Source organism: Mixophyes fleayi, chromosome 2 (assembly GCF_038048845.1).
Source record: "Mixophyes fleayi isolate aMixFle1 chromosome 2, aMixFle1.hap1, whole genome shotgun sequence".
Taxonomy (NCBI): Eukaryota; Metazoa; Chordata; class Amphibia; order Anura; family Limnodynastidae; genus Mixophyes; species Mixophyes fleayi.
In genome coordinates, this window is record NC_134403.1 from 33,241,753 (window position 1) to 33,253,769 (window position 12,017).

A 12,017-nucleotide genomic window follows, 5' to 3' on the forward strand; every position below is an offset into this window, starting at 1 on the left:
ACCCCCTCACACACACACATTATATTAACATACAACCCCCCTCACACACACACATTATATTAACATACAACCCCCCTCACACACACATTATATTAACATACTACCCCCTCACACACACACATTATATTAACGTACTACCCCCCCCCCCTCACACACACATTATATTAACATACTACCCCCACTAACTTTGTTTTATTTGCACGCTATATGGCCTTGTTTCTCTTTACAAATGGGACAGCACCTGTCACGTGGTGCACGTCCCATGTGACAACAATAGCAGCCACACATAGGGGAAGGGGGGAACGGATTGTAAGAATCCGCAGCCAATGATAGAAGGTGGCTGGTCTCAGAGGAGGGGCCAGCCACCAAGTAATAGAGACTTGGGCCAGTGCAGGGACCGGCCCAAAATAGTCTTTTTTTTCTGCCCGGCCCAGCGGGCATATGCCCCCCCCCCCGCGCTTCCTGCCCCAGCCGCCTCTGAAAATAGTATTGATATGAAACACTCATAAAATTACATCAGTTTTAACTTATATATATATATATATCAAACTTATTGACATGTTATAAATGTTTCTTTCTTTTGAATGTGCGGCATCATTGCTCTTTATGTATGTATGTATGTATATATATATATATATATATATATATATATATATATATATATATATTTTTATATATATATATTTATATATATGTATACATATAAATACACATACATAAAGAGCAATGATGCCGCACATTCAAAAGAAAGAAACATTTATAACATGTCAATAAGTTTGATATATCTATCTACATATATATATATATATATATATATATATATATATATATATATACGTAGGCACACACAGCAAATATGTTATGGGATCCCCTATTTTGTCAGTAATTATTAAAGTAATTATGTCTCTTCTATTAAAGGTTTAATTAACATATACATACACATATTATAATATATATATCTATTACACATACACACATAAATACACACATACATACTCCAAGTGAAAGTGGGACTTACCTAGAAAGCCACGTTCAGCACAGCATCTCAGACAGTCTCTTTTGGCATGGTATGTGAGGAGCTGCTGCTGCACATGCGCAGCAGCTCCATTTCCGCCATCTTAGAATAGCCTGATGTACAGCAGCACCGCGACTGCTGTACATCAGGACAGCTGTCAAATTTTGCGGGGGGGGGGGGGCGGTGCGCCTGCGTCAGGGGGGCCCCACAGCCGCACATGCAGCAGAATCGGATCACCAACTGACAGGTGATCCGATCAGCTGGCGACTGGCAGCAGGGGCCCTCAGAGAGAGGGGGGCCCGGGGCACGTGCCCCCTGTGCCCCCCCCCTTAATCCGGCCATGGCCCCTAGGGCCTCAGGAAGTTGAGGGAACGGGTTGGGAACAAATAAAACTAGAGGGTCATGCGGCTCCAAACTTGGATTGTGGCTTGGGGCAAAGTGGCAGGAGTCCTGCCGCAGAATGTCATATCCAAGTTTAAAGTAAGCAAGAAGACAGTTTACCAACTGCAGCCATAGAATGTGAGACTGGGAGCTATAAACAGGCATCGCCTTTTCCTCACATCACAGGTGGAGGGGAATGAGTAATAGTCATACTTCTTCCCTACGTTCCGTCTGTAAATGTTCTGTTTTTCTGGGGGGGGGGGGGTTGCCTTTAGGAGAATTCCTTTAAATGTTGTTTTTCAACCTAAAGACAGCAGAAAAATAAATAAAACATAGGTTGGGGAATATAATTTAAAAAAGACGTACACACACTTCCTTTAATCTGATCTATATCAATTCACTCATTAGTTGGTCACATTTTAAGAATAGCCTTAATTAATCACAGATATTACAGTCACAGCAGCTGAACTGATTGATAATTGTTACAGCACTTTATCTTGTGTTACCTGTGAACTGAACGTTCTGGATATAAAGAGTCAAAAGCTTAATAGAATGAGAACTTGGGTTAATAGAATGAGAAGGGTTCCATTAAGAATATGCTGTTCACTGCAACCCTATACAGTGGATTTTTTTGTACAAGACTGATTTTTAACAATATAATTTCCAGACTGCTCATCTCATAATGCACCGTACTTATTTTCTAGGGCTAGACATGAACATTCCAGACTTGAGTTCATATACAGTATATTAAGATGTTGATTTGCTTTTTTTTTATTTTATTTTTATTAATTTATCAATTGGTTTTTTTCTTTTATTCATTTTAATTTTATCCATCTTTTTTTTTTCTTTCAAAGATGGCTTCGCAATGGAACAGAAATAGACTTGGAAAATGATTATCGCTACACTTTAATAGATGGAAATTTAATTATCAGCATTCCAAATGAGATGAAGGATTCTGGTCAATACCAGTGCATAGCAGCCAACACCTTTGGCAGAATCCTTAGTAGAGAGGCAACACTTCAATTTGCATGTGAGTAACATTCTGATGCTATGGTTCTTTCAGCTATTAGTGCGTTTTTTAATATATATATACATTTTTTTAAACAAACAATGACACACTTGATAAATGTCATGTCAAGTTTGTAAATTCTAGTGTTTGCAAACATAGTGCTCCAGGCTTAGAAAGGAATTGTAAAAGCAGAAACATCTGTTCCTGGCTCTAAATTGTCTCTAAACTAAACAGAAATGAAAGAGTTAAAATATTAATGAGAACTCCAGCCTAAAGGTTTTCTGATGTTCCGTTCAATCCTACACAACGCGTTTCATAAGTTCAGTTTTTAACACAATCATTTCCAGATCACTTAGCTTATTAGGAACAGAGGTTGTAGCAATAGTGACACACTTGTGGAGAAAAGTTGATGAGACAAACTGCACCCATAGCAGAGGTGCAAACAATATCTGTTTACTATGGGAACATGTTAAGCACCAGAACAAGTGTTAAGGTTAGAGGTCCGCTGCCTCTCTATAAGCTCTAACAACCCCCTTTTCTGCTGAACGACTCTGATTTTATTTGCAAGCTTGGTTTTTAAAGGGGATAACCTCACATGAAATTGAAATCTATCTGCGGTATTTTGTTTTGCAATGAGGATGGTCCTGAAAACGGTGATCAACAGATCACTTTGAGGACTTCACAGTCTGATGGTGTTGACTTCAAATGCTCAAAATTGGCCCAAAAAATTCTGTTTATGGCCTCCGGACCAGAATATTGAATTCAATGCTTTGAGTACTGATATTGCAATCCTTATAGTCCCATGCTGTGTTCACCTCTCAGTGAATGAAGGGAATAGCAAAGTATTGTACTGTTATTGTACAACCACACACACAAGTCCCTACTGGATGTAGCGAACGGCAAAAGCAACGATTGCAAGCGTATAACTTTGTTGCCTATTTAACAGTAGAGCCCAGATTGTGACAATAAGGCTGTTTTTTATTTTATCGTCACATATACTGGCTTGATGCGGTAAGGACTAAGCTGCGCCGGGACCAGTGTTTCCAAATAACTGATAGATTGAAAAAAATGTAAAAAAAAATGAAAAGATTACAAATATATAAAAAATCTATATATTTTTTTAAACCATGATATATGCTGTGATGGCGATAGCAGGACAGTTATATTATTACACTTGTGATAATTGTTAAATAGGATTCCCTATCCAGGGACGCACGCAAGATTTTTAAGGGGGGGTTTCCTCCCCACCCAAAAAAACAAACAAACAAAAAAATATGAGAGAGCTGCTGCGCATGCGCCCGCCCGCTTCGGCAGCACTGTACTATACAGCATCCCCGGCGCTGTCAAAGAAGCCTCCGCGGTGGTGCTGTATATCACCATTCCAGAAATCTACCCCATAGTCTGGATGTAAAGTATTAGTTCTAAGACCTACTACCAATTTTCAATTTCTAGACTCCTCTGTAGAATCACAAGTTAAACAGTAAGTGGATCTTTCAGGTAGAGTACCTCCAACCTCTCTTCAGGTTTCATACCCTATGCCTTTTGTGGTATACTATGGCTGCACATTACAAATACAAGCCCGCCTTTCTGTACTTTTTTCTTTGTATTTTTAAAGGTGCAAGGATTAATGCTTCCTTCAAATGAGCTTCATTTTTCTCCCTTCTCTAACAAACACTATAACCAGGTTGGGCCTGATTCATTAAGGATCTTAACTTAAGAAACTTCTTATTTAAGTCTTCTGGACAAAACCATGTTACAATGCAAGGGGTGCAAATCAGTATTCTGTTTTGCACATAAGTTAAATACTGACTGTTTTTTCATGTAGCACACAAATACTTGATAGCTTATTTGTACACTGAAATTTAAAGTTGATATTTGTGTGCTACATGAAAAAACAGTCAGTATTTAACTTATGTGCAAAACAGAATGCTAATTTGCACCCCTTGCATTGTCCGTTGTTTTATTATTAGATTAAGATTTTATGTGTAGTGAGCTGTAGGGATCAATTATCCCTATCACAAATGCTGTTTAAGCACAATTCCCCATACAAAAAAATGAATCTCTTACGTATATATACGGTTTCTGGTTTCCAAGCCAAGAGTAGAATTGTCGTTAATGGTTGAGGGTTCGAAAATATCTTTGTGAAATTCCTCACTTTTCATGTGTATAAAATGGGAAATAGCACCCAATAGTCTTGAATTTTAACGGATTGTGAAGACTCTTGGACCTCAAATGGGTTCTGCATGGGGGGAAATAAAGGAATGTGGTACTGTATTTTGTTCTAAAAACCAGCACGCAAATATTGGAATCAAATATCAAGGTATAAAAACCAAATAAATTCTCAGAACAGATACCTCTACACTTATAATCACCAATTATTTCACTTCGTCATTGGTTACACATTGTTAGTAGATGTTATCGATCCCTTTCCTTCCCCCCCATGATAATGGATAGTTGCAGATTATTTTCCTTTTCTTAGCTATAGTTTATTGTCATAACACAAATAGTTTACAAACATTTTTAACCATTAGAAGAGACTCAGAAAATAACATTAAATGTAAACAAGCTCAGCACAGGAAATATGTTTCACAGATGTCTATTTTAGTAATTGCTACATTAACATGCTACTCTCTATTGTATTCTGTTCCCCCGCTGAGTTATTCATTGACGGAAGGCAAATCCTTATTCCTTTGGCTCTTTCTATTTAGTCGGTACAAGATACATATTAAACATTTTGGTAGCATCAATTAATCTAGACATTAGAGGAATTTGGAGAAAACTAATCTCAGAATGCAGATAATGGTTACATTATGTTTTGGATAAAGGTCTGTAATGTTCAGCCAGTACAGGGTGGAGGATTTTCTGCCAATACAAAGCCCAGCTGAGGCTTTCGCTGGAGGGCATATTAACCCCAGTTTGCCAGTGTACCTTCCTCGGGTACCCAGAGGCTTCCTTGGGTACCCCATCAACACAATTGTTTTACAGTTTTTGTTACAACTCAATAATAGTATATGAAACAAGACAGATTACATAGCTAGTAATGATACATTGCAGTGAGAGTGAACACTGCCGTCAACAACAATCATTATATTCAGACAAATGTAGTAATAGAGGATACCCCACTGGATTAATTAAAGGGGCAATTGAGAAAATTGAAAATATAGATAGGGCAGAGTTACTCCAATATTCTAATAAAAAGAGTGAAAAGGATGAAACAGCATTTATTATTCAATTCACTTGTGAAGAGAATAGAATTAGATAAGTATTCTGGAAACTTTGGGACATCCTAAAGATGTATCCCATCCTGACCAATAGTCTACCGTCCAACCTACAGTCATCTTCAGGAATAATTGTAATTTAAAGGACACATTGGCTCCTAGCCTGCTTACTGAGGAAAATAATGTAATAAGTACTACTTTTTTTTGGATATTCAGGGATTCATTAAATGCAATCATTGCAATATTTGCAAATATGTAAATCCAGCTAGAAATATTTTCTATAACTATGATGACAGTAGAAAGTTCGAAGTGAAGGGGAGGATGAATTGTACAACCACATCAGTAATATATGTTTTGGAATGCTCATGTGGTCTGAAGTGTGTGGGTAAAACCAAACAAATTTTAAAACTTTGAATCCAGGAACATATTATAAATATTAAGAATAAGATCGAGAGCCATACAATATCGAAACTCTTTCTACAAAAACATAATTCAGATCCCCTACAGATCACATTCATGGCCATTGAACATGTGACCCTAGGTCCAAGCGATGTTATGGATCCTTGAGCTTGGTACTGTAGCCCCTAGGGGTCTGAATGAAAGCTATGAGATTGCTCTTTTTCTTTGAATTGAGTATTTTAGATTTTTTTTTAGGATAATTGTATAATAATTTTATGTTTAATTTGGCATTTGAATAAGTCTATGAAATTTTAGATATGTAATTTAGCGATGACTTTTAAGTTTTTAGGTCTTCATTGTGTCCATGTTTTGTCGTATTGAAACAAATTGTGTGGGTTTTAGAATGTGTTTAAGATTTTTCTATTCTTCTCTTTAACTAATAATTGAGATGAACAGGTTTCCAAAATATAATATTTCTATTCTTTATTAAAAGATATTATGCATAGATACAGCCATTATTGGACGAAGCAGACATACGCCCAGGGTCTCAAATGCTCAAATGCCAATTGACAATTTATATTTGATTAAGTAATTCTTTTATAGAAAATGTTACTGATCATTACTTAGAACACACCTTCCTAGCTTACATCACTGCTGGCACTCTAAGGGCTAGATTTACTAAGCTGCGGGTTTGAAAAAGGGGGGATGTTGCCTATAGCAACCAACCAGATTCTAGCTGTCATTTTGTAGAAGTTACTAAATAAATGACAGCTGGAATCTGATTGGTTGCTATAGGCAACATCCCCCCTTTTTCAAACCCGCAGTTTAGTAAATCTAGCCCTAAGTCTCTATCTGTAATCTTCATTAAAGTGACATGTTCTTGGAGGGGTCTTTTGGAAGGATCTTCTTGACCTTATTTGAAGCAAATATTTCCTTGGCCTGCTATTGTGAAATGAAGAACATGTGACCCTTATATAACTTGTTGTTCTCTGTATTGTGCAATATGTGTTTTTCCGTTCTCTTAAAAGCACATACACATAAAATTCAAGTTCATTAGTTCATTCTATTGAACTAATTGGTAATATAGGGTTTTTTGTTAATTACTACTTCGACACATGATATTTATTATATAAGTCTTTTTAGACTGTTTTTAAGTATGTATTTTATCTTTGTATTTGTTGTATTTACCTAGATAGTGCGGGGCTATAACTTTTTGGTTTATCAGCATGAGACCTTATTATGCTAATAGGCTACAGATAGGACAGGAACGTAGGTGCCGTTTAATGTTTTATTTGCCTATTCTAGTTCATATATCTTTATCTTCTATGCCAATAAATAACATGGCAGCCAGAGGACTTCCTTTTTCCTCTATATTTAGCGCCTGGTGAGGCACTATAAGGGCATATGACACACAGAGACCTCAAGTCATTCATGAGTTTGTGCTTTAAGTACTTTATGGTCTTATGAGATAGAAGGATCTTGCAATTATCACGAGATCGCGCATGTGCAATCGACAGCGTGCATGCATAAGATGGCGCCGTATACGACAAAAACGGCGCTGGACACAGTGTAAGTTTGTCTCCTGATGAAGTAGTAATACAAAGACGAAACACGTTGAGAATTTACTGTGGACTGTCTGAGCTTTACATACAGATTTTGGACTATTTGAGCTATTCTGGAACGTTTCTTCTGTGAAACCGCTGAAACGCTTCCTAAAAGGGGTGTTCCTAGTCTGTAGCCCTCGATTTACAGATAAGCTGATTTTATTTGTCATATTGTGCGTGCAATAAGTTTATGTCTATTAAAGTCTATCTTTGTTTAGAAATACTACACCATATTTGGCTTTTTTTTACACTGTTTATGACCAACATAGATGACGACCAAACCATACTGAGAGATACAGAGGAGTGATCTTTAGTCTATATCTGGTACATATAAACACAACTGGAGTGTGAGATGTGGTGTTGGGACTAACGTTTCTTAACGATACTACACTATTATTGCTTTCTGTTCTTTTCTTATGAGATGACTAGAAACCTTTAAAGATCAATTACTGAACCTGTTGGATTGATCTTCTGCTATATGTAGATTGTACGCTCCTCTGAGCAGGGCCATCTCTCCTCCTGTTTCCACCACTTCTAACTCTGCTCTCCAGCTACTTAGCCCTCCTCCTCGAGGGTCCTCCACCCCACGTCCACTCTCGCTCCCTCCTCCCCCCTGGGGGTCTCCCTGTCTTCCGCGCCCTCCTCCCCCTTCCCCGCCCTCTCTAGCTGTGCATTGAGCGTACTGAGTTGCTGTGTTTACTGTACTGTGCTGTCTCCCATTGTATTGTGATTTTGTTTGTCTCTGTACGGCGCTGCGGATGCCTTGTGGCGCCTTATAAATAAATATTAATAATAATAATAATATATGCCTATGACCATATATATCTGGTATGTATTTGTTGTACAAAGGTGTTCTAGCGCCTACCCCCCTTCCTCCCCATGTTTTTCTTGCTAATAATAATACAGTATAAAAAAATGAAATAAAAACTACAATGTATTATATTTTGGCTGTGTTCTCTACAGCAGGGTTAACATTGACAGGTGAGAAGTTCTCACTATTGACAATTATGATCAGGCAGGGAAATAAATTTACCCATCTATGCTTGTGCTGCTGCATACATCTTGCAGGTGATCTCATATGTATTTACAGAGCGCAACAGTAGATATAGTGTAGGTTTATGCTAAATAGGAAAAGTAGAAGTGTTGTCCATAGCAACCAGTCAGATTCTAGCTATCATGTATATAATACATTCTAGGAAATGATAGCTTCAGGTTTAAAAAGTGGAGATGTTACCTATAGCAACCAATCAGATTCTAGCTGTCATTTTGAAGAATGTACTAAATAAATGATAGCTAGAATCTGATTGGTTGCTATGGGTAACAACTCCACTTTTTCTTTTTAGCAAGTTTGATAAATCTTTTCTTTATACTTTTACACTATACTTGCACATTATCAGTGACTCCCACTATCTCCTGTCAGTATTTGACTGTGAAAATGTGTACTTGTTTACTATGGATGTCTAATTTTGCCTATGTTATTGTAATAAAGAATAAGGATCTACTTTTAAGTTACAAATGGAAATCCCTATTGGTCATGGAAAAAATATAACATTCACCAAAATACCCTAACAAATAAAACTTGATAAATTTGTTATCAATTTAACCAGAGCATAGCCAAATTGCTGCAATCGGTCTGATTATGACACTGAAAAGTCCACCAGGCATAATTGAAGCATGTCTGTCTCTATCAGTCAGGGTTTTGGGATTATGGTTATCTAACTGTTTTCATATTATTGCTTCATAAATGGTCATATCTTCAATTAAGTACGTACTTCAGTGCTGCATTGATCATATTAGACATGGTGCCCACTGGCAGGTACAGAAGTGTAATTTAAACCAGGTTCCCCCCAATATCTGGGCATAAATTAGAGGTTTATCAATACCAGAGAAGAGATACGCTCATGTTTGGTATATCCCATATTATATATGATACCAATATAAATGCCAATATATGTATACAAAACAAAAATACAGTTGTTTTCAGAGCTTATCCATAACACTGCATATCTGTGTGTATCTAGTAAAATGAAAACATGAGATATTAGTTCATATTTTGATCAAAACATTTAAGCCTGCCTCCCAGCGTCAAGGGCACCTCATTATATGCAGGTCCTACACTGACCTATTTGCTTTAAACACTATTAAAATGCAAATAAAATCAGATGCACTCACCTCCCAGGTACAGAGGCTTGCATCTAACTAGGGCTGGCTTGTGAGCCACACCCAAAAGAGCCTTAAATAGAAGTTTACCAATAGCCATAACAGCCCATGCATCTGCTAGGGGCCTGTCAGATTTGAGCCTCTGAGGTAATGACACGTGAGCTTTGCACGCCCATGTATAGAGAATCCTGCACTTTTACTGTGTGCTTTCTAGAACGTACCTAACAGCATAAGCAGTGGCACACGCAGGGGGGGTTTCTGAGTCTCCAGAAACCCCCCCTGCGATAACTAAATGGCCACTATAGCGGCACTGTCTTATACAGCAGCCGCGGCACTGTCCAAGAACTGTCCCGTAGCTCTCGCGCGGGTTGGGTTTTTCTCCGTGCGCCCCTAATAAGGATGATATTACAGACACACAATCACTGGCTTGCTTGCCAACAGCATTCACAGATCATCAGTGTTCGTGTGTCAGGAACGTAGAGCTTACACTGGCTGCTAAGTGTAAGAAAACAGTATATAAGCGCAGACTGGCCTGGGTTAATACACATGGCTGTCACAGAGTGATGTGGTAAGGTGAAAGAGGGATGGGCCCCTTCAAAATGTTGCTAAGGAGCCCCTTTGTTCCTAGTTGTACCCCTGACACGGATCTGTATGTGTGGGCGTAGAAGAACTAGCTGAACGGTGGAAGTTCCATGATAGGGCCCCGCCAGTGTTGAAACACCTTTTTTCTTGCATGTTTTGCAACAGTTCAAACTAGAACACACTGGGGGAGGTAGATTTATGAAACCTTCAAAACAGGAGAAGTGGAGGCGTTGCCCATAGCAACCAATCAGATTCTAGCTATCATGTATCTAGTGCATTCTAATAATCTGGTTGCTATAGGCAACACCTCCACTTTTCCTTTTAGCAAGTTTAGTAAATCTACCCTCTGCGTCAGTTTCTAACAGTACAGCTGAACGGACAGTGTCACTACTGTGCAGTCCGTGAATGATTTGGAAACTGACGTAAAGTTTCTGCCATATGGCAATGCAGGGAAAAAAAGCATTGGGGCACTGGTTGGAGTAAGTTCTCCCAAAACGCACGCTTCCCCTCTGTTCTGCTAGTTGAGGTGACAGGGAAGTTAGGGGGGAAAAAATTTTCATGTAGAATTATTCTTTAAGTTACAGGCTGCCATTGTATCCATCACAAGTGTGATTTTAAACTGCACTGAAATGTTTCTGCTGTATATTTAATATTCATACTTTAGACTGCTATGTTCTGCTCAATATGTAATTTTGGATCTGAGAGCACTGGTTTAAAGGTTAGCCCTCTGTAATGTACCTGCTCTTTTCCTCTTTTGTATTATTTGATTTCCTTTAAAAGGTCTGATTTCATGACGTTTGAAATCAATTAAAAAGAAAATAAAAGTTTTGGTATCCATGGAAACGTCTTTTCCCCCATATTATTCTGAGAATGGTATGATAATGACCTTTTAGCTTCATTATAATTTGTATAGCTATGTTCGTGCTTAATGTGGAGGCTTTGTTGTTTGTTTTTTCACGTGTGGATTGACAATGTAAATACATTTAATAAATGGAGAAACGTGCTTCAAACCTGCATTAAAAATTGCATATGTCACCTTTGTATTAGTTGGTAATAGACATTAACTATAACTGAAAATTCCATGGTTGCTGTCATAAATTGCTGTGATTTAGCTAAGATACAGATCACATACAGGGGCTAATTTTACTTTCTATGGAGATGGAAAGAATTTATGTGATCCAGAAAACTTCTAAAGTGGAGGTTTGTTCAATACATTTTCTGTTTTTCTTTCATTTTACTGTAATGGGCACAAAATTCAATCACACAAATTAAGTAACAGCGAAGATAATCATATAATAATTTATGTTATAAAAATAAGGTTTTGGCTGTAGAGGTGGAGTAGAGTGTGTTGTAGCAACAGGTGTGCCATGGCACAGAACGTTTTACGCAACTAACTCAAATATTCCCTTAGAGTATCCCATCAGAGAATTGTCACCTGACAGACTAGCCCAGTGATGGGCAAACTACGGCCTGCGGGCCAGATCCGGCCCACTTAGAGGTTCTATCCGACCCGCCAATATTTTAAAAAATTTCATTAAAATATGCATAAAATTATTAGGGCCGACCCTGTGTGTTAGAACCTTAATTTTGATGCCTTCCCAGCTATTTCCTCCATTACACTTCATCCTCCTTACTAAAAGGACACTTCG

At 38.0% G+C, this 12,017-nt stretch overlaps 1 protein-coding gene across 1 annotated transcript in view; it reads left to right on the top strand.

The window, feature by feature from the left end:
* CNTN5 (contactin 5) overlaps positions 1–12,017 on the top strand; it is a 1,124,282-nt gene that overhangs the window by 725,503 nt on the left and 386,762 nt on the right. Inside the window, exon 7 of the mRNA XM_075198772.1 lies at positions 2,251–2,426. Within this exon, the coding sequence (XP_075054873.1) occupies positions 2,251–2,426 (176 nt within the window). The remainder of the gene's footprint in view (positions 1–2,250; positions 2,427–12,017) is intronic.